Source organism: Oncorhynchus mykiss, chromosome 19, assembly GCF_013265735.2.
Source record: "Oncorhynchus mykiss isolate Arlee chromosome 19, USDA_OmykA_1.1, whole genome shotgun sequence".
Classification (NCBI taxonomy): domain Eukaryota; kingdom Metazoa; phylum Chordata; class Actinopteri; order Salmoniformes; family Salmonidae; genus Oncorhynchus; species Oncorhynchus mykiss.
Window position 1 is genome coordinate 29,749,720 of NC_048583.1, and position 23,273 is coordinate 29,772,992.

Here is a 23,273-nt window from a genome sequence, read left to right on the forward strand (position 1 = left end):
TGTTGGTTATGTCTGTATAATTACTCAACTGTCACATGATAGACAGCGCCTCTCTAGCCTCTCTTTCTCTGGTCTCAGAGAGTGTTGAGAAATTCAACGGGGGATTTCATCATTCTCCCAGACAGTGTGTGTTCTGTTAAATGACCAGTCACCATTGTCTCTTACATTACAATGATCTTCCAATAATTCTGCAATAGCACACTTTCATATGCTCAGAGGTCCTTATTTTTTTTCTTCTAAAAGTAACAGTGATCTCAATGCATACGCTGCTAATTGCCTAACTGGGCCTTCTCTTCATACCCGCCAGCCAGCCATTTGTCATGAATCATTCCAGTCAGTGAAAGAATAACCGATAGAACAGTTCCTTTTCCCGAAGCTATAAACTCCCGAATGCTCTTCAGAATCCATAATATATTACCACTGTGGTGTTACCCCATCTCAACCACATTCCATTACATGAGTGCCAAGTCTCAGTCTCGGTTTACATCCCAAATGGCACCACATTGTTTTTTACCAGGGCCCATAGGGAATAGGGTGGCATTTGGCCGCAGCCTTATAACGTTACAGCATTAGGAAGGCCAGCCCTGTGGTGACAGAATGCAGACCACATTCTTCCCTCAGTAGAGAGTTATCAAGGTCAGAGGAAGCATTTGATTGGGCCAGCTCAGTACCAGGGCCAGAGAAGGCACTGTCCGCATTACAAATGGCACCTTTTTCCCTATGTAGAGGACTACTTTTGACCAGGGGGCTTTGGTCAAAATAAGTGCACTAGAAAGAGAATAGTGTGCCATATGGGTCAGATAAACTGTGGCTCTATGGGGCTGATGAGATTCCATGCTATATGATACACATCATGCCAACTGTGCTGTCGGAGTGTGAGCTACACTCATGTGGTGTTGGTTGGTCGGTGTATGTGGAGCACATGTTCCCTGAGTATGAGTTGCTCTTATGTATTTAATTGGCTTGCGGTAAAATCATCACCAGGCTAAATAGTGGTATGCGAGTAACCAGGAAGTCACCATTGAGGTTACAAGGCCTCTTTCACAAGAGTCCTGGCCAAGAAGGGCAGCTCAATTTTAAAAAACAAATACACAAACCATTCATCAGTCCAGTGCATACACAGCAAAAATATAAACATCGATATTAATAAATACACACCGTTGTCATAAAACACATCTCTCCCTCCCTCCCCCAGGTGGTTTCAGTGACCCCCTCAGTGGGGAGGTGAAGCCCAGGATCCTCCTCATGGGTCTAAGGCGTAGCGGCAAGTCTTCCATCCAAAAAGTGGTGTTCCACAAGATGTCCCCCAACGAGACCCTGTTTCTGGAGAGCACCAATAAGGTAAGATGTAACCGAGTTAGATCACATCGTAACCTCACTCCCCAGGTAGAAATGACTCCACTCGTGCTATCGAATTGACCCAACTGGCTGAGATATTGTCACGGTGCGGTCACAAGACAGAGGATCCCTGGCCTGGTAAAGGACAGTGTTCCGTCCCAGATAGACTATGGAAGCCATTCTGTTAAGCATGCACCAGTGACTTTTGTCACACAGGGACAGTTGAAGCGTTTAAATCACGTTTGAAAACCCACCTTTTTCGCGTGGTGATGATTTTACTGTTTTTATTTTAGACTGCATTTTTTATGTTATTTTATACATCTCTTTTTATTGCCTTCTGTTTGTTTTCTATCTCCATCATTGTATTGTTTTACTGAAAAAAGTGTGTTGTGATTTTAAATCCACTTTAACCAAAGTTGAATTTGATTTGAATAAGATCTGCAGAGAGGACGTGTCCAACAGTTCCTTCGTCAGCTTCCAGATTTGGGACTTCCCTGGACAGATTGACTTCTTTGACCCCACCTTTGACTACGAGATGATCTTCAGAGGAACAGGGGCCCTCATCTTCGTCATCGACTCACAGGTGACTACATGGAAACGGTGGTGTCCATGTTAGGGTTTCAAAGTTCCCAAAACTTCCAGAAAATTCTCTGGTTTTCCATAAATCCTGGTTGAAGAATGCCCGGTTGGAGGATTCCTTCTGGGATCAATAAAGTTCAGTTCGGTTCAGTTCAGTTCAGTTAAATTCAAAAAAGTTCTCAGAACTTTTGAGTGTACAGCGAAAGTAGAAAAGCAACGTCTCCTAGGTCTCTAATAGAAACTAGGTTGTTAGATGTGTTCCACACCTCTTTGATAAGGAGTCTTGCTGTGAGAGCTTCAATCAGCAATCGGGAATCCTTTTGGTGACTTGGCTGTCTTTGAACCATCTATGTGTTATTGAAGAGCTAGGGCCAGATCTCGTCTAAGTCCTTGGTGTTATGCATTGTGAATGCATCAAAAGGCATTTATGCATTTGTATACAACAATTGTATTAATGTTTAAAGCATGTCTAGGGAGTAGCCTCGGATGCCCAGACTACGCTCACGTTGTCAACGAGACGAGATTTGGAAGGATGGACTCAAGCGACTACTAGGAGTGTAATACTAACCATATAAGGCGCTATAAATGCATTAATTACACACTGGCTGTTCATAGAAAGCGCTACCTTCCCTCTGTTATAACAGTAACTGTCCATCCTGTCCCCAATGTCTTGTCTGTAGGATGACTATGTGGAGGCGCTGAGTCGGCTCCACCTTACAGTAACCAGGGCCTACAAGGTCAACCCAGAAATCAACTTTGAGGTGTTTATCCACAAGGTGGATGGGCTGTCGGACGACGCTAAGATCGAGAAGCAGAGGGACATACACAAACGGGCCAATGACGACCTGGCTGACGCTGGCTTGGAGAAGATACATCTAAGGTAATACCACAGATAGAACAATGAGCTAGATATTTCACCAGATGTATAAATGTGAAGCATCTGGTTGGCATTTCCACAAACTACCAAATATAAGAAGCTCAGTGGCCGGCAGTGGGAGAAGACGGAGCTAGATGGGTTTTGTGCGACATTCTTTACATTTTCTCATCGATTAAACATTTGCTCTCCATACAGTTTTCTGTTTCCAAAACTAAAATCTGTAACATAGTGAACTGCATTTTTAAAATGTTTACCCTTTGCCAAAGTTTCTAAAATTACGTTGTTTAGAACGAGTACAAGGGCGGATTGAGTTATTGGACACGTGAACGTCACAGAGTAGGCGTTCCCTAATGGAAATATGCAAATAAATACTAGAACGCACCAATTGGATTTTTCTAGCTCATACTTGGCTCTGCCCACGTCCTTGCTTGTTCTGCCCACTATGGTTTGCTCCCAGTGGAAACGACAGTCTATATTGGGTTAGTTATAAAAATCTTTGGTAATACCGTCAGCGGCCATTTTGTAAGATGGCTGCCACATCCCCCAAGGGCTAAATCGCTGGTTGCTCCATATTTCAATATTTTCAGGGTAAATAAATCTACCTCTGTAAAAAATGTGGCGCTTTTATCACAAAATGCACAACCGATTTGCTTATCCGCTCGACTATAAAGAGGTGTTTTCAAATGAAGCTACCATAATGTGGATTACTAGTGTGTGGCCAGAGTGTTCTCTCCAAGCTACATTACCTACATTTTGTTCACATTCATTTTTGCTATGCACTTGTGAGTAGATCCAGTCTAACTGCTGCTGTAGGTGGTTACAGTTATACCCAATTGAAAGGAACTGACTGTTTTCCCCTTTGACCCTTCAGTCTTTACCTGACCAGCATCTATGACCACTCCATATTTGAGGCCTTCAGCAAAGTGGTGCAGAAACTCATCCCTCAGCTGCCCACTCTCGAGAACTTGCTCAATATCTTCATATCTGTGAGTACACTCAACCTTACTCAGTTAGCTTGATATCTGTGAGTATGTTACACGCCTCGGACTGAGACTGGTCAGCAGATAATAAACCCGAATTAACAGGATAGAATGATGAGACGCAGAAACGTTAGTGGTGTTCAGTAGTAGGCATTCTACAATGTTTTAAAAAATATGGTTGTCTTTTGTTAATATTTTTGTTGTGAAAATCAATTCCACACTACAATTGCATTGTAGTAGTACGTTGTTATGTTTCCATATTTCAGTATCAAAAATAAAGTAAAAAAACCTCTCGCCATACATCTACACATTCAAACACATTCACATATTACCTTTCACTAATGGCCAAACCAATAGTGCATATAATCTGAGGCTATTCAATCAGTAGTATGTAGCATCTAGCAACAAAATCTATTTGGCATGTAAAACCATCAAATTGTACCATAAGAGGCTACATTACATTATATAACTTACTGTACTAGCAGTATCAATTTTCAAAAGCTACAAATGACTGGAGGCCTGTGCTAAACAATGCTACAACCATGACCTTTTAAACCATTAACACGTAAGCTAACATTAGCTGAAACCCACTAGCCTAAAGCTAGCTAGCGCTTAGCAAAGCTATATTTGCTTAGCATAAAGCTAACAAATATCAACAATTTAACACATTGTATCATCACATTGCATATTTACATATACAATTGAAGTCGGAAGTTTACAAACACTTAGGTTGGAGTCATTAAAACTAGTTTTTCAACCATTCCACAAATTCCTTGATAACAAACTATAGTTTTGGCAAGTCGGTTAGGACATCTACTTTGTGCATGACATGACACAAGTCATTTTTCCAACAATTGCTTACAGACAGATTATTTCACTTATAATTCACTGTATCACAATTCCAGTGGGTCAGAAGTTTCCATACACTAAGCTGACTGTGCCTTTAAACAGATTGGAAAATTCCAGAAAATTATGTCATGGCTTTAGATGCTTCTGATGCTTCTGATAGGCTAATTGACATCATTTGAGTCAATTGGAGGTGTGGATGTATTTCAAGGCCTACCTTCAAACTCAGTGCCTCTTTGCTTGACATCATTGGAAAATCAAAAGAAATCAGCCAAGACCTCAGAAAACAATTGTAGGCCTCCACAAGTCTGGTTCATCCTTGGGAGCAATTTCCAAACAGCTGAAGGTACCACGTTCATCTGTACAAACAATAGTACGCAAATATAAACACCATGGGACCACGCAGCCGTCATACCGCTCAGGAAGGAGACGCGTTCTGCCTCCTAGAGATGAACGTGCTTTTGTGCGATCTTGTGAAGATGCTGGAGGAAACAGGTACAACAGTATCTATATCCACAGTAAAACAAGTCCTATATCAACATAACCTGAAAGGCCTCTCAGCAAGGAAGAAGCCACTGCTCCAAAACCTCCATTAAAAAAGCCAGTGTACGGTTTGCAACTGCACATGGGGACAAAGATTGTACTTTTTGGAGAAATGTCTTCTGGTCTGATGAAACAAAAATATAACTGTTTGGCCATAATGACCATTGTTATGTTTGGAGGAAAAAGGGGAATGCTTGCAAGCCGAAGAACACCATCCCAACCGTGAAGCACAGGGGTGGCAGCATCATGTTGTGGGGGTGCTTAGCTGCAGGAGGGACTGGTGCACTTCACAAAATACATTGCATCATGAGGCAGGAAAATTACATGGATATAGTGAAGCAACATCAAGACATCAGCCAGGAAGTTAAAGCTTGGTCGCAAATGGGTCTTCCAAGTGGACAATGACCCCAAGCATACTTCCAAATTTGTCTTAAGGACAACAAAGTCAAGGTATTGGAGTGGCCATCACAAAGCCCTGACCTCAATCCTATAGAACATTTGTGGGCAGAACTGAAAAAGCGTGTGGGAGCAAGGAGGCCTACAAACCTGACTCAGTTACACCAGCTCTGTCAGGAGGAATGGGCCAAAAAGCTTGTGGAAGTCTACCTGAAACACTTGACCCAAGTTACACAATTTAAAGGCAATGCTACCAAATACTAATTGAGAGTATGTAAACTTCTGACCCACTGGAAATGTGATGAAAGAAATAAAAGCTGAAATAAATCATTGTCTCTACTATTTTTCTGACATTTCACATTCTTAAAATAAAGTGGTTATCCTAACTGACCTAAGACAGGGAATTTTTACTGGGATTAAATGTCAGGAATTTAAATGTTTAAATGTATTTGCTTAGGTGTATTTTAACTTCCGACTTCAAATGTATTTCCTGAACTAAACTGCGCCTTCGGTCATAGAAAATAAAAAAAATAGGAGCTAAAAGTACAAAACGTTTGTGCGCCATCTTAATCCCTACATGTAAATCATTAACAACCTAGCCAACCTACTTACAATGGGGAACATACCAACATGTTTTTCCGCTCGATTAAAACTCCCTCCAATTGCCTTAAAACGTCACCAAACTCACAGACTATGTAAGTAACCATGTTACCTCAATATTTAGAGAGTAATCTTGCACTTTTGCACATTACATACCATAGAATGATAAGACAGAGAAACGTTAGTGGTGTTCAGTAGTAGGCATTCTACAAGATTGAAAGAGAAACCTCCAAGAACTCACTAACTCTTCCATTTGACGTCACCGCTCCCCGTAGTGGCAGTACTCGTGCACATTCATTTACATGCAAATACCTAGGAGGCCTAAAAAATGATGCAAGGGATGGCCCAATAAAATAACAAATGAAAATAAAACATCAAAAATATGACCAGACATATTTGTTTGTCACAAGTACACTACTACTGTGCTGTTTAAAGTCGCAGTTTAAAGAAAAGCTTCTCCTGGCCGATAGACTACTTTCAGGGTGAGAACCATCTAACAGTAAGTTGTCAATATACTGAACCTACCCTTTAATATTTTTCTATGTGTGAACGCATAGAACTGTCCTCATGACACCTCTAGAGTGATTGAGTGAGTGAGTAATAGGGTATATTTCAGACAAATGGCACCCTATTCCTAGTGCACTTCGAACATGGCCAATAGAGACCAAACAGGCTGGTTGTTTGGGCAGAAGTGCTTTGACAAGGCCTGAGCAAATAAAGCAATTGCAATTTGGTCAATTTTGTGCTCAGCTGAATGTGAGTGATAGCATGGCACTTACAAAGCCAAGGGTCATGTGTTTGTTTCCCGCTGGGGCCACCAATACAAAAAATGTATGCATGCGTGACTGTAAGTCGCTGTGGATGAAAGCGTCTGCTAAATGGCATATATTGTTGTTGTTATTAATATTATTATTATTATTATATTATTATTATTATTATTATTATTATTGCTGAATCAAATGGTTTATTATGAACACTTTGAATTTCATCCAGAAGGTGGCAGTAATAGGTAAGAATGGCAGGGGTTTGTAGAAAGAGGCATGATCCCATTATACTGTGTAGAGAGAAGATTGAAAACAGAATACATCATTCAGTTCATTTATTGTATACACATAAATTCATTTACTGATTTTTGTTTTCATTGGATGTTCATTTGTGATCAAGCTGCACAAAAAATTAACATCATGAGAGATATTGGTCACTCACATCTTAGGTGAAGCCAAAGTCATACCCTCGCCTTCAGTTTATAACTACAGACATATGAGAAAACAACTTTCTATGATTTAAATCATTATTCACATCACGGGTACAAACGTTTCTTAGAAAAATAGATTTAAAATGTTTTTTATGCTTAGTGTGGAAGATTGGGGCAGCAAACGCCTCTCTCTGCTTTTGTGCCTTCAGTGTAATCAGCAAAGCGTTTGTAGTATCTTGTTAGTCTGTGTATGTTAATAAGTACAGTACATGAGAAACCATTAATCTCTTAATGGACATTACATTAGCAACGTGCATGCCACGCCCACCTGAGGATCTGTCCTTTTCAGCCATCCATTTCCTGTGTTAGAAGGGTTCAAATGCACTTTCCACTTAAATCTCGCTGGATTGCTTTCATTTTAATCCTGTGACTCTTTCATACTCTTGCTTGTGCCTGTCGTTTTCCCCCGTTAACGTTACACTGTTTGTGATGACCTGTCAAATACCCTGGTAATGGCTGAAAATGGGCTCAATACATTGTCTTGAATACATCTTACCGTTGAATCAAAAACAACGCTAAAGTTTCTTTGGGGATATAATGCACCATCTCGACACTTACATCACAAGAAAGATAACGTTATTTTGATGGGTGTTCATTTTTTTGTATAACTGAAAAAGTAATAATTTAATACAGTTGAAATGTTTACAAATTAGATGCGCTGAAATGAAAGCAACTTCCGAAAATGAGCATTCAGATTATAGTGATATTATCTCTGATTTCGCAAACAATGTAAAGCAGGGGTTCCCAAACTTTTTTGGCCCACAACCCCATTTAGAAATCACATTTCTTTCCCGACCCCACCATGTAAATATATATTTTTGTAATCAATGGCCAATGTTGACTTTTTTATTTGGGCTATGACAGTCTATTAGAAATCAGTCAGACAGTATTTTTTTGAAAGTATTTCAATCTGAAGACTATGGTTTGAAGTGACTGAAATGCATCAGAAAGGTATTCAGAAGAGCATCAGGCAGTAAGTTCAGAAGAGCATCAGGTAATAATGTTGTATGATCTTCTGTGTAGACATTTTTCCCCCAGTCTGATTTAGTGTCTGGTCTTGTCCACTCGGTTCTAACGGCTTGTGGGCATAGTAGAGGGAAACAGTACGTACATACATATATGTTCTTATCTTTCAGTGATGGAGTCATAATAGTTTGTAGCTTAAACCATTAAAAAGCTAGAACCACATTCGTAGGAAGAAAACAGAAACCACTCTATTTATTACAACCGCATCTAGCAGCTACTGGAGGTTACTAACGTAACCCCGGTTCTAATAACCAAATGTATTTTTTTTTGGGGGGGGGGGCGACCTCAAGTTTGGGAAACCATGATGTAAAGTATGTTTAGATAGGCGTAATCTCCACCCAAGCATGTTGATTTTCAATCTGAGGGTATCCTGCTATTGACACACTTGTTGAACGTGACAACAACATTAATTAATGAGGCAGACAGTGCAGGTAAGTGCAGGAAGGGAGGGTAGACAGAGCAAGTGTTTGGTGGCTGCAGCCCTCTTCCACCTCTTTATGTTAATGTGTTCATATATGCAAATAGAGCCGTGTATTTATTCAATTTAGGTACATAATTTAATTTGAACTCAAAATATATTTTTAAAATACCTGATACAATAAGAAAATGTATATGTGCTTTCAGAAAGTATTTACACCCCTTGGCTTTTTCCACATTTTGTTGTGATACAATAGATTTAATTGTAATTTTTGGTCAACAATCTACACAAAATACTCTGTCAAAGTGGAAGAAAAATTCTAACATTTATGAAAAATGTATGAAAAAAAACACAAATATATTTTGACTAGAAAAAAATCTTGATTGACCAAGTCATCCTGTTCTTTTGATCAATCGTATAAAGTATTTTTCCATATATAGACACTCACACAATGTCTTTGAATGAAATCAACTACGTATGCTCTGAGCTTGTCTGATGCTTTAAGCGAAGTGATTGAAAGAGGCTGATGGTCACTGTGTTAAAATGAATGACAGCGAGTACCTGTGTGACTGGCGTACTTTGACTCGCTCTTCTCCCTACTGCAGCGAAAAGGCACCACAGCACAGTAAGTGTTTATTGTGCTGTCTGTGCTGATGCTGCAACCTTATTTCAGCCATTTAGTTTCTTACTTGTTTCTGACTGAAAAGTTCTGTTACCGAAATCACTCATTTGTTTAGGAAACACATTCCCTATTCCCTCAACCCTTTCTCTCTTTATGTGAAACGTGTAAGCATTGCATGCATGTGACCAATTGATCATCCTTGAGATATTTCTACAACTTGAATGGAGTCCATCTGTGGTCAATTTAATTGATTGGACAAGATATGGAAAGGCACACACCTGTCTATATAAGGTCCCACAGTTGACAGTGCATGTCAGAGCAAAAACCAAGCCATGAGGTCAAAGGAATTGTCCGTAGAGCTCCGAGACAGGATTGTGTCGAGGCACAGATCTGGGGAAGGGTACCAAAACATTTCTGCAGCATTGAAGGTCCCCAAGAACACAATTGGCCTCCATCATTCTTAAATGGAAGAAGTTTAGAACCTCAAAGACTCCTAGAGCTGGCCGCCTGGCCAAACTGAGCAATCGGGGGAGAAGGGCCTTGGTCAGGGAGGTGACCAATAACCCGATGGCCACTCTGACAGAGCTCCATAGTTCCTCTTTGGAGATGGGAAAACATTACAGAAGGACAATCATCTCGGTAGCACTCCACCAATCAAAGCTTTCAGTGCAAGATTCTCTGGTCTGATGAAAACAAGATTGAACTCTTTGGCCTGCGTGCCAAGCGTCGCGTCTGGAGAAAACCTGGCATCAGTGAATCATGGTGGTGGCAACATCATGCTGTGGGGATATGTTTCAGCGGCAAGGACTAGGGGACTATTCAGGAAAGGGGATAGATGAACGGAGCAAAGTACAGAGAGATCCTTCATGAAAACCTGCTCCAGAGCGCTCAGGACCTCAGACTGGGGCAAAGGTTCACCTTCCAACAGGTCAACAACCCTAAGAACACAGCCAAGACAGCACACAAATACAAGATCAATCTGTACTTCAATGCACATCTGGTGTGCATTATAAAAACAGAGGAAGAAAGAGGTGGCGAGAGAGGTGTGAGAGTGTAAAAGACAGAACGGGAAAGTGGTAAGAACAGAGGAGCATGGAAGCAGCCTTGGGCCCCCAGTTGGCCCGAAGGTTATCTGAAGAGCTGGTGAGATGGCAATGACGGGACTGGGGGTTGGCATCCTCTCTCACATCAAAACATACCTGAAGACAAGAGACAGATGGAGAAGGAAATGGCATGATTGAGCCCTTGGTTTTTTTATTCTAACACTGTCAGTCATCATAATCATCAGGAGGTGAAATGCAAAACTGACCTTGGATCATTAACTCTGGCACTACTACATCTCTATCTGTATTTCAATGTAAAGCATCTCTTTAATAATACTTCCTGTTGACCTGACCAAGTGACCTCTCACCGCTGATCATGCTGTGCCCTCTATGTAGCCAGTTCGGATGCGGGAGGGGTTTCACAGATGATGCGGGAGGGGTTTCACAGATGATATAACCTAGAGCAGGTGTGCGCAACCTTTGACGTGAGATTTACCTTTTCATTTGCCAGCCTGATGAGATCTACCAGTCTCTAAATCTAAACCAACCAACAAAATGTATGAAACGCAACACACCACTGAGTATGGACCTGCCGCTGTGATACTTATTTGATACCCAAATGTAATGTGGACTAATAACATGTCTTCCACAAATAAGTGCAACTAGTTTAATTTCCTGCCTTAGTGTGACTTTTGGCATTGTGTGGAGGCAAGTAGTTTTTCATAGTCAGGGCTGTAAGCAGCTTGTTGCAAGTCTCATGCAGGCCACAAGGTGGTCATCAGTCAAAGTAGATCTGTACTTGGACTGTATTATTTTCATGTGAGAAAATGCAGACTCACAGAGGTAGGTTGATCCACCAAGGGCTGATAAGTTGAGAGCACATCTTATGTTGGGATACTTCTCATCTAGCAGTAGCTCCCAGAACTCTTCTTTCATTTCAGTGGTTGCCCTGGATTTCCGCTGAATGTCATTTTGAAGGGGGAGAATTTCAGTTTCTGCTATAGTGAGTCGTGTCCAACTGAAAAAGGTATCCCATTTTGGAGGCAATGACTTCCACATTTTTGTCTGTGCCAAACAGAAAGCACATATAAGTGGCAATAGGCTCAAGTGATGCAAAGTCAGTGAAACGACTGTCAAACTCAGATAAGATTCTCTGGATTTGCTCCACGGTACGTGCACTGTCAAGCTGTGTTGTATTTGAATGCATGTGTTGAAAGAAGTGCAGTTACGTTGCCGTTTTTTGTGAGCAGTTGAGGTTTGCATTTAAGTGTTCACAGAGCTGATCATGTCGATTACATGTTTGCCTTTTCCTTACAGTTCTACATTCAATTCATTTAGCATGTAAGTTAGGTCAGTGAGAAAAGCTCAATCCAGGAGCCTCTGTGTGTCCTCTAGCTGTGCATATTCTGCATGTTTGACCTTCAGAAACTCCTTGATTTCAGGCAACAACTCCCTGAGTCTCCCTAAAAATATACCTGAGTTCAGCCAGCGCACATCCGTGTGCAGCAGCAGGTCTGTGTGTTCCGCTTCAGTCTCTTCTAAGTGAGCTCGAAATAGCCTCCGCTGTAGGCTTCTTGCTCGAATAGAACACACAATCTTCATTGCAACATTCATCACCTCTTTCATGTTTAACATCTTCCAGCACAAGGCTTGCTGATGAATTACGCAGTGATAACTAAGAAAGTCAGGGAAAGAATCATCTTGTTTGCACAGTGCAACGAACCCACTAATGCGGCCTAACATAGTGGGTGCCCCATCGGTAGTAATGAAGACAAGCTTTACAAAAGGGCCGTTGGAATTTGTTAGCAAACTCCATAAAAGCTTGAAAAATATCTTCACCCCTTGTTTTCTTTTACCTAGGCAAGTCAGTTAAGAACAAATTCTTATTTACAATGATGGCCTACCGGGGAACAGTGGGTTAACTGCCTTGTTCAGGGGCAGAACGACAGATTTTTACCTTGTCAGCTCGTGGATTTGATCCAGAAACCTTTCGGTTACTGGCCCAACACTCTAACCACTAGGCTACCTGCCGCTCCTTGTATGTCCTTTCAGTGGCAAAATGGTGAGTAGTTCCTCCTTTGTACTCATGTTGTCAATGAAAATGCATAACTGTGCCACATCTACCATATCTGTGGACTCGTCAAACTGGAGGGAATAACACTGGCAGTTGTCAATATCCTTCTTCAGTTGATCCTCGAGGTTCTCTGCTATTCCCCCACATCTTCTTGTCACTGTATTTCTGGACAACTGAATGTCATTGATGGCAGCCATCATTTTAGTCTTATTCTTAAAATCCCCAAACAGCGAGTCTGCAGCCTCAATAAATGCTTCCTTGATCATCTCCCCATCTTGGAAGGACGCGACTCACACAATAAGATGCTATGGTTGCCGCCTTCTCTTTGGTCACAGGCCGTGTGAAAATTGACTGCTGCGCTGCCAGTTGACCTTTCTTCTTCGTAATTCAGTCTTTGCTGGAAAATCTCTTTCCTGGGCTTTGTGTGTGGTTTATAATGTAATTCTATGTTACCTTTCTTTGGGATAGCGATGCTATTATGGCAGATTTTATTTTACCTTTATTTAACCAGGCAAGTCAGTTAAGAACAAATCATTTTTTTCAATGACAGCCTAGGAACAGTGAGTTAACTGCCTGTTCAGGGGCAGAACGACATATTTGTACCTTGTCAGCTCAGGGGTTTGAACTTGCAACCTTCCGGTTACTAGTCCAACGCTCTAACCACTAGGCTACCCGGCACACATTTTGAGTTTGATTTGACAAAAAAGTAATCCTCCTCCCATTCCTTGTGGAAATTATACGTTTTCTGTTTTTTTGTATCCTTCCCTTCACTAATTATTGCTGCTGTTGACTACACAATTTAAGAACAACTTAAGAACGGATCTAGCTACAAAGTTACCTGCCTTGCATCACCTTGACCTCGACTTGAAGTTGGCGGGCGGCATCTGACCACGCCAACTAGTCAATAAGTGGGCAGGGACTGGTCATATTTTATGTAAATCACGTGACTTTTCAGACATTGCTGTGAATGGAGGACTGTCGAACGTTAAAACAGAAAGAGATTATAGGCATTGATTTGTGTGGCTGAATTTTAGTAGATGTATTATCATGTCACGATCAACTGGCAAGCACTCCACGATTGACCAGTAGATCGCAATCGACTGGTTGGGCAACCCTGATCTAGAGGATTTAGGGAGAAGGTGGGAGAGTGATGAAGTGAAGGAGAGAGACTGTTATTGAGAAAATAAGTTGGTTAAAAAGACAGTGTTCAACAGGAATCTGTGTGTGGCCTCACCTGGTGTCCACACTAAGTGGCTGCAGAATACTTTATACTGAAAAACATGCACAGACACACAAGGACAAACAATATAGCGTAGTTATATAAATAATGAAGTGTCTTACTATTCTCCATGGTTGGTCCTCCTGTTTATTCTTTGAAGGTGGAAGGAGCTGCAGTTATACACCTGAGACACAATCCATCAATCAGATTGATACACAAGTGTGTACTGTAGGTGTGGGTTATAGGGTGTCTAATTGTTTCAATATACAAAAGTAAAAAATAGCGATAAAATTAATCACTTACCTTTGATGATCTTCATATGGTTGCACTCACAAGACTCCCAGTTACCCAATAACTGTTTGTTTTGTTCGATAAAGTCCCTCTTTATATCCAAAAACCTCTGTTTTGTTGGCATGTTTTGTTCAGTAATCCATTGGCTCAAAGGCAGTCACAACAGCCAGACGAAAAATCCAAAAAATATCAGTAAAGTTTGTAGAAACATGTCAAACGATGTTTATAATCAATCCTCAGGTTGATTTTAGTCATAATAATCAATAATATTTCAACCGGACAATTGTTTCGTCAATATAAAAGAAAAACAAGAAAGGCATGCTCTCGGTCGAGTGTAGAAAACAGGTCTGGGGACTTTCCACTATCCACTGAGTGGTCTTACTCCCTCATTTTTCAGAATACAAGCCTGAAACAATTTCTAAAGACGGTTGACATCTAGTGGAAGCCGTAGGAAGTGCAATCTGAGTACTAAGTCATTGGATACTGTATAGGCAGTCAATGGAAAATTACAAACATAAAAAAAAGAATCTCAGGTTTTCACCTACCATATCAGTTCTGTTATACTCACAGACATTATTTGAACAGTTTTGGAAACTTTAGAGTGTTTCCTATATGCATATCCTAGCTTCTGGAGGTGAAAATGTAGAAAAAACTAAAAAAATAAAGAAAAACCTTTGAATGAGTAGTTGTGACCAAACCTTTGACAGGTACTGTAGCTAAGTATCAGGACCCGGTGTGAGAAACAGTCACTTAGCAAACTGAGCCACTAATAGTCGGCAGAACCCAGAAGATGAGGCAGACACAGCAGTACTTGAGACAGTGTTTTTAATAAAGTAAAAAGGAAAGTATTCATGCAAAAACATAATTCCACAACGTCAAAAGTAATTCCAAGAGAAAAAGGTAATCCTCCAAGTGAAAAGGTAAATCCACAAGGTGGTAGGTACAGCAGGAAAAAAGTCTCAAAAGATAATCAAAAATAAATCAACGAGAACAAAAACAAAGTACCACAAGAGAGTCCAACTGGAGTAACAAATGTTCACAGCATCGCTGGGGCTGGGTGCTAACATTCAAACACAGAGCAAAGATCTGAGGAAAACTAAGGGTTTAAATACATTCAAGGGAAACGAGGCACAGGTGCAAATAATAACTGGAAACAAGGGAAAACAAAAGGGTCAAAAAAGCACAATGGGGGCATCTAGTGGCCAAAACCGGAACAATCCTGGCCAAATCCCGACACTAAGTAAATGGAGGAATACTCTTACTCTTAAGAGCCTTTGGTTGTGCATAGTGTAGTCATTTGTGTTGCCAGGGAACAGCATCCTCTTCGAAGAAGTAGGAGGTGAAGGCCTCCGGCACATGGATTGCCTCTCTTGCTGCGTTGTTGACCACCCTCCTTGAAACATCCTGCAGAGCAGTAGACTTCTCCTCTGGCACACAGCGGCGAGCTGCAGAGACCCTCCTGGTCCTCGTGTCCATCCTCATGAAGTTATGCAGAACATAGGTAGCCTTCACACGCCTGAATTCCCCAGAGGGAGTCCCAGATGGTCCTGGTCACCCCAACCTTGCAGTGCCCTACACAGTAACGGAAGGCAATCATTTTGAAGGAATCTCCAGTTACAAGGTATCTGTAGGAATATGGAAGACAATGTATTTATTAGACTTTTACATCACCAGGTCATTGTGGATTACTAAAGTATAATATCCCTTATAACGAATCATGATAACATTGGATTGATAGAGGCATGTGCACAGACATGTGCATGTGTAACATGTGACAACGGCAGGATCATGTCAAGGATAGCATCACACATGAATACATAAATAACACTTGAAGCTTGATGATGAGTTGATCATTTGAATCAGCTGTGCAGTGCTAAGGCAAAAACAAAACTGTGCACCTCTGAGTCCCCAGGACTGAGAACCACTGCTCTTCATTTAGACCTCTTCATTTGCAGACAGGCTTTCACAGCTCTCTGTGTCTGAGGACAGAAAACATCACAGGAAACAGACTTCATTATACTTAAATAATACAGTACTGAATATTATGTTACTTTTATCTCCATCCTCATTTCTATGTGCTGGAACTACACAAGTACCTGCCCTATACTCTCTCACTTTGACAGTTGGGGCCGCTATCCTTTCACCCTCCTCCATGGCTGTTAGCTAGCTACCTACAAATGCATTTAGAGTTAGTTTTTTACAATGATAACTACATCAAGATAGCTAGCTAATATGAAGTTAGGTAGATGGTGACATTTAATTCGCTTACTGTAACTAACTATACTTTATGTAAAGTTGGCTAGATAGCTAGCGAGCAACGTTAGCAGCTCATTTGAGTTAGCCTGTAGCACTGTAATAAATGCATGAAATGGAGAATGGATTCAACTATTCACCCATTTAATAACCAGAACTTCATACAAACTTGCTGTGCTGAATTCTTGACGCACAATCTAACGTGCTGCTGCTATATGCTGCCAGCACACCTACAAGCGAGCCACTCTGGGTGGCTGGAGCAGGAAGCTGAAATTTACCACGTACGAATGTACACGTACGGTTAGGCTATTGATTATAGGGCTAATTAAGTTGGTTTCCTCTGTCCTCAATTTTCTTAGACAATTAGGTTAAGGCAAGGGTTGTTTCCTTGTCTCTGCTGCTGCCTCTGCCGCATTGTTCTCAATCCCAATATGCTGGTTAATTTTGCTATTATACACATAGCTACATAGGGAAAGGCACCAATTTTAGGGCACAGTGAAGATTATGTTTCAGAACCACGGACAGGGACCGTATCCAACGCGGGAGAAAGCACATTTGTTCTAAAATAATATTAGATGTATTAGTGTTGCACCATTATCTTTACATAATATAACCATATACAATTTCAGTATCACATTTCTTAGTGATCGACTGTGCCATCCCCGTGGCCTCTGCAATGGATTAGTCCACTGAGACAGGCGTGAATCAGACAGGTGTCTTGTGCACCGTGAAAAAATACATTGCGACTGCTCGACTAAAGACATTTTGGTTGACCAACAGCTTGTCGACCAAACAGTCGACTAAATGGGGTCAGCCCTAATAAGTATTCACACCCCTGAGTCACTACTTTGTAGAAGCACCTTTCGCAGCGATGACAGCTGTGAGTCTTTCTGGGTAAGTCTCTAAGAGCTTTCCACACCTGGATTGTGCAACATTTTCCCATTATTCTTTTCAAAATTCTTCAAGCTCAAATTGGTTGGTGATTATTGTTAGACAACCATTTTCAGGTCTTGATTTTCAAGTAGATTTAAGTTAAAACTGTAACTCGACCACTGAGGAACATTCACTGTCTTCTTGGTAAGCATCTCCAGTGTAGATTTGGTCTTGTGTTTTAAATGATTGTCCTGAAGAAATATGAATTAATCTCCCAGTGTGTGGTGGAAAGCAGACTGAACCAGGTTTTCCTCTAGGATTTTGCCTGCGCTTAGCTCCATTCCGTTGATCTTTTATCCTGAAAAACTTAACGATTACAAACACAACTATAGCATGATGCAGCCACCATTATGGGGCGGCAGGGTAGCCTAGTGGTTAGAATGTTGGGCTAATAACCGGAATGGTTGCAAGTTCAAATCCCTGAGCTGACTGTAGTTCTGCCCCTGAACAGGCAGTTAACCCACTGTTCCTAGGCCGTCATTGAAAATAAGAATTTGTTCTTAACTGACTTGCCTAGTTAAATAAAGGTACAAAAATAAAAAATGATGCTTGAAAATATGGAGAGTAATGTGTTGTATTGGATTTGACCCAAACATAACACTTTGTGTTCAGGACATAAAGTTAATTACTTTGCCCCATTTTTTGCAGTATTACTTTACTGCCTTGTTGCAAACAGGATGCATGTTTTGGAATATTTGTATTCTGTACAGGCTTCCTTTTTTTCACTCTGTCAATTAGGTTAGTAATGTGGAGTAACAAAGCTAACATATGGAATTGTTTTAAGATGGTCATACCATGGTCATGCCATGAATTTTAAGGCCCCTTTAGGTATATACAGTTGAAGGTGGAAATTTACATACACTTAGTTTGGAGTCATTAAAACTCGTTTTTCAACCGCTCCACAAATGTCTTGTTAACAAACTATAGTTTTGGCATGTCGGTTAGGACATCTACTTTGTGCATGACACATTTGATTTGCACTTTTCGCACCAAAGTATGTTCATCTTTAGGAGACAGAGCGCATCTCCTTCCTGAGCGGTATGATGGCTGTGTGGTCCCATGGTGTTTATACTTGCGTACTATTGTTTGTACAGATGAACGTGGTACCTTCAGGTGTTTGGAAATGTGATATATACATAAGTATTCAGACCCTTTACTCAGTACTTTGAAGCACCTTTGGCAGCAATTACAGCCTTGAGTCTTCTTGGGTATGACGCTACGAACTTGGCACACCTGTATTTGGGGAGTTTCTCCCATTCTTATCTGCAGAACCTCTCAGGCTCTGTCAGGTTGGATGGGGAGCGCAGCTATTTTCAGGTCTCTCCAAAGTTGTTTGAGCAGGTTCAAGTCCGGGCTCTGGCTGGGCCACTCAAGGACATTCAGAGACTTGTCCTGAAGCCACTCCTGCAATGTCTTGGCTGTGTGCTTAGGGTCATTGTCCTGTTGGAAGGTGAACATTTGCCCAAGTATGAGACCCTGAACGCTCTGGAGCAGGATTTCATCATGGATCTCTCTGTACTTTGCTCCGTTCATCTTTCCCTTGACCCTGACTAGTCTCCCAGTCCCTGCCGCTGAAAAACATCCCCACAGTATGATGCTGCCACCACCGTGCTTCACCGTAGGGATGGTTTCCTCCAGACGTGACGCTTGGCATTCGGGCCAAAGAGTTCAATCTTTGTTTCATAAGACCAGAGAATCTTTTTTCTCATGGTCTGAGAGTCCTTTAGGTGCTCTTTGGCAAACTCCAAGTGGGCTGTCATGTGCCTTTTACTGAGGATGTGCGTGCCGGTTATGATTTTTATATGCACATTTTTGTGGAACGGTTTAATTTCCTTTATATCTCAAAGTAGTATCATGTGGTTAATCAAAATTCTAAAAGTAACTTATATTTGCCAACTTTGTAAAAATAGCCTACATAAAGCCAAGAAATAAAAACATTGCCGGCTGCAGATAGAACATTTCCTGATTTAAAATAAATATCCTATAAAACACATTGGCTACGCATGGCTTGTCTGAAAGGAACTTGAAACATTCTATCAACTATTACCTTGGGTACAGTCTGAAGATAGTTCTAGAAAACTTGCAACATTGTATAACATTTTCTGGGCCCTCAGTTTCCTGCTCCAATGAGCTCCAGACAGACATAGCTGTAGGCTATTTGCACAAGGGATAAGAAGTAATCAGGTAGGCTTAATATATGACGTTTCCACCGGATCAGAGCATGACATTTTTTTCCCCCCTTCACGCTGAGCTGTTATTGAAAGAGAGATGGAAAGATTTTTCAAATAGGCTACGTTGAGGAACTATTGTCATTTTCAATGGATGCTAAAACAGACTTTGTTTACTTTCTGTTTGAGGTGAAGAAAAAAATCACTTTGAGAATTTCCACACCGGTAGTGGGTATAGCCCATATTTGTATAGCCCATAGAAATGCATTGAATAACATATTCATAAATTGCAAAATACAGACAGTACATATTTTTTTTGAAGATTAAAAAAAAAAGTGTTTGTTCTATGTCTAGGAGATATAAGAAAGATCAGGAAATAATTTTGTTATTTTGGACACATATTTAACCCCTTAATTTGTTGCCAAATAACTACCTCCATACTTCCATGAATTTGGTTACCTTAAGACGAGTCCCGTGACACTTGTGGGTCGTCTTTTCATCTTTCCATGGAGTGGTCATATAATTTTTTTGTAGGCCAAACCGTTCAGACGTGACAGATGTTTTTGTGAGTAGACCAAATCTTGGGCTGTTTCATAGTCTGACAACACCACTGTAGCTCAGCCACCTTCCACCGTAGATGCTGAAGGCCGACATAGGCGGATGCGGCGGATTGAGACGGATATCTCTAGCTTAAACTGACAGATTTTGATGGGGATTTTTTTTTTATGTTACTTCGATTGATGCACTGGTGCGTCAATAAAGTCTTAAGGATTAAACTCTGTAACTGTTTTACATTCACCATTGTCCTCATGGTGAAGTCCCTGATCCCTATCTTTGCAGTAAATGGGTGTATTTATTCACCATCCAAAGTGTCATTTATAACTTCACCATGCTCAAAGAGATATTTAATGTGTGCTTTTTTAAATTTGTACCTATCTACAAATAAGTGCCCTTCTCTGTGAGGCATTGGAAAACCTACCTGTTCTTTGTGGTTGAATCTGTGTCTGAAATTCACTGCTTTACTAAGGGAGCTTACATATAATTATTATATGTGTAGGGTACAGAGATCAGGTTGTCATTCACAAATAATGCAACTTATTATGTGACTTGTTGAGCACATTTTTACTCCTGAACTTATTTAGGCTTGCCATAACAAGGGGGTTGAATACTTATTGACTCAAGACATTTAAGCTTTTCATTTTTATTTAATTTGTAAAAAAAAAAAAAAAGGAAAAAAGACATAATTCCGCTTTGACATTATGGGGTATTGTGTATAGGCCAGTGACGGAAAAACGCTCAAATTGAATCAATTTTAAATTCAGACTGGAACACAACAAAATGTGGAATAAGTCAAGGGGTGTGTGTACTGTACTTTCTGAAGGAAATGCCCTATTCTTATTGTGACACCTGGAGGACACATTTGGGTTTACTTGTAGTATGGCATGGGGTTATGGGTAAAGATGGCGCTCTAGTTAATTGGACCTGGTGATACTGTATTTAAGATGACTTTAGACCAACCGTTTTCTGATTTTATATTTGTTCTATAATATAAAATGGCAAGGCCAAAAACAAAGCAATGCATATAAAATAACTAAACAGGTACCAATTAACTAAGAATAAAATATTTCATTTATAATAATAATTAGCAAAAACGTTTACTCTCTTGACTCGGAGGATGTGCTTTGATTTTTTTGCCCCCATGTGCTTTTTTTTTGTGACATTCTATTTTGAATATTCCCAAATACGAATACACAAATACAATGTATCTATTGTATTCAGTTTATACAGCATGTTACTGTTGATCATACAGTATAATTTACGTTGACAAGTACATCATATTTTGTTACAGTAGCTGGCTATTAATACAGAATTTCTTCACATTTGAAAAAATGTATTTACCTACTTGAATAGGTTCTCCCAATAATGGGCAATCTTCAAGATATTTTCAATGGTAGCTGAGCACAGCCACGTGGACAGGATGAATGGAGGCAAGGAAAAAAGCGTTTGTCACCAGAGGGGTTTAGAACATGTTGTGCTGTTTGACTTGATCAGTGTAATCCACTTTCAGTTTAAATAAATGTACATCGCAGTCTGTCGGCCACACTTGATAACTTAAAAACTAGCATAGGTAACAGTTACCTGGTAATGCACGTAACATAACAGCTCTCCTTCTACGGGTGTGTGGGGGGAGAGTTCTTGAAATGTAACATCCAATCATAATCTTGCCAGAGGACTATTCAAACCGTTTTTGCAATACAACATTCTCCAGACCTCCAAGGGAGGCGTGACAACAACGTGATTTTGGAGGTATGGCAACGCGAGACTAGGGTATGCCTGACATCAGCAAAGACTGGGGTGTTTTTCAGGATAAAAAGAAGCGGGATGGAGCTAAGCACAGGCAAAATCCTAGAGGGAAACCTGCTTCAGTCTGCTTTTCCTCAGACTCTGGGAGTGGAATTCCCCTTTCAGCAGGACAATAACCTACAACACAAGGTCAAATCTACACTGGAGTTGCTTACCAAGAAGACTGTGAATGTTCCTGAGTGACAGTTTTGACTTACAGTACGTCTGCTTGAAAATCTATGGCAAGACTTGAAAATGTATGTTTAGCCATGATACCCAACACTTTGACAGAGCTTGAAGATTTTTGAAAAGAATAATCTTCAAATATTGCACAATCCAGGTGTGCAAAGCTCTTAGGGACTTACCCAAGAAGAATCACGGCTGTAATCACTGCCAAAGGCGATTCTAACATGTATTGACTCAGGGGTGAATGCTTATCTAATCAAGGTATATTCGTGTTTTATTTTTCATACATTTTAGGATTTGTGTAGATTGTTGACAAAAAAAATGACAATTGGCTACATTTTAAACCCACTTTGTAAGACAATAAAAAGTGAATAAATCCAAGGGGGGGCTGAATACTTATGATTGGCACTGCACAGTATGTCTGAAGATCGAAGTTACTCTATGTGCGTAAATCTACATTTACAATGCCAATTTAATTCATTAGCAGACATTGTTATATTAGCAGACATTGTTATCCAGAGAGACATACAGTCAGTGCATTCAACTAAGTTAGTAAAAAACAACCACATATCAGCGTCAGTCCAAGTAGACTTCTTCAAAATAGTGGAATCAGTGCCCGGAATAAAAACAAAACAAGTGAGTGCAAGAAAGACAAGTATGTTAGGATTAGTCCCAGAGTGATGTAGACTTGTAAAACCAGATGAGTGGACTAGCCAATCAATTGCATCAACTGGTCGTCAAAGTAGGAGGGAGACGAGAGAATACCTGTCATTCAGTGTCAACACAGATCATACAGAAGTCACTTTACCTCATCAAACGTCAGTAATCTCTTGCTGCACATAGATTAGTACTGTATCTAAAATACATTATCGACATATGGAAAGAAGGTTCAAAAGCCACATGGGACATATATTTTTGGGGGGAGATTTTAGTTAATGGGAAGAATGTCTGAAAACCTTGGCTTTGGGGCTTTATTTCCAAGCTTTCAAGTGAGTGCTCTTTCATTCTCTCGCTCTCTCAATTCAATTCAATTCAAAAGGCTTTATTGGCATGGGAAACATATGTTTACATTGCCAAAGCACGTGAAATAGATAATAAACAAAAGTGAAATAAACAAGCCTCTCTATCTCTCGCTCTTTCTCTCTGTCTCTCTCCCTCTGCTTATGTAAATTGTTTCCAGTGATCTAATATTCACAGAGGAGAGGGAAACCCAGATGACTGTGTTAGTGCTATATCTTCAAAGTGTAGACTCTGTTGGAGTCCTTTTCCCACCACCGACCCCT

At 40.5% G+C, this 23,273-nt stretch overlaps 1 protein-coding gene across 1 annotated transcript in view; it reads left to right on the plus strand.

Moving 5' to 3' along the window:
• Positions 1 to 23,273, plus strand: part of rragd (ras-related GTP binding D) — a 35,944-nt gene that overhangs the window by 1,178 nt on the left and 11,493 nt on the right. Inside the window, exons 2-5 of the mRNA XM_021573884.2 lie at positions 1,196 to 1,341; positions 1,775 to 1,921; positions 2,598 to 2,797; positions 3,666 to 3,780. Coding sequence (XP_021429559.1) covers positions 1,196 to 1,341; positions 1,775 to 1,921; positions 2,598 to 2,797; positions 3,666 to 3,780 — 608 coding nt within the window. The remainder of the gene's footprint in view (positions 1 to 1,195; positions 1,342 to 1,774; positions 1,922 to 2,597; positions 2,798 to 3,665; positions 3,781 to 23,273) is intronic.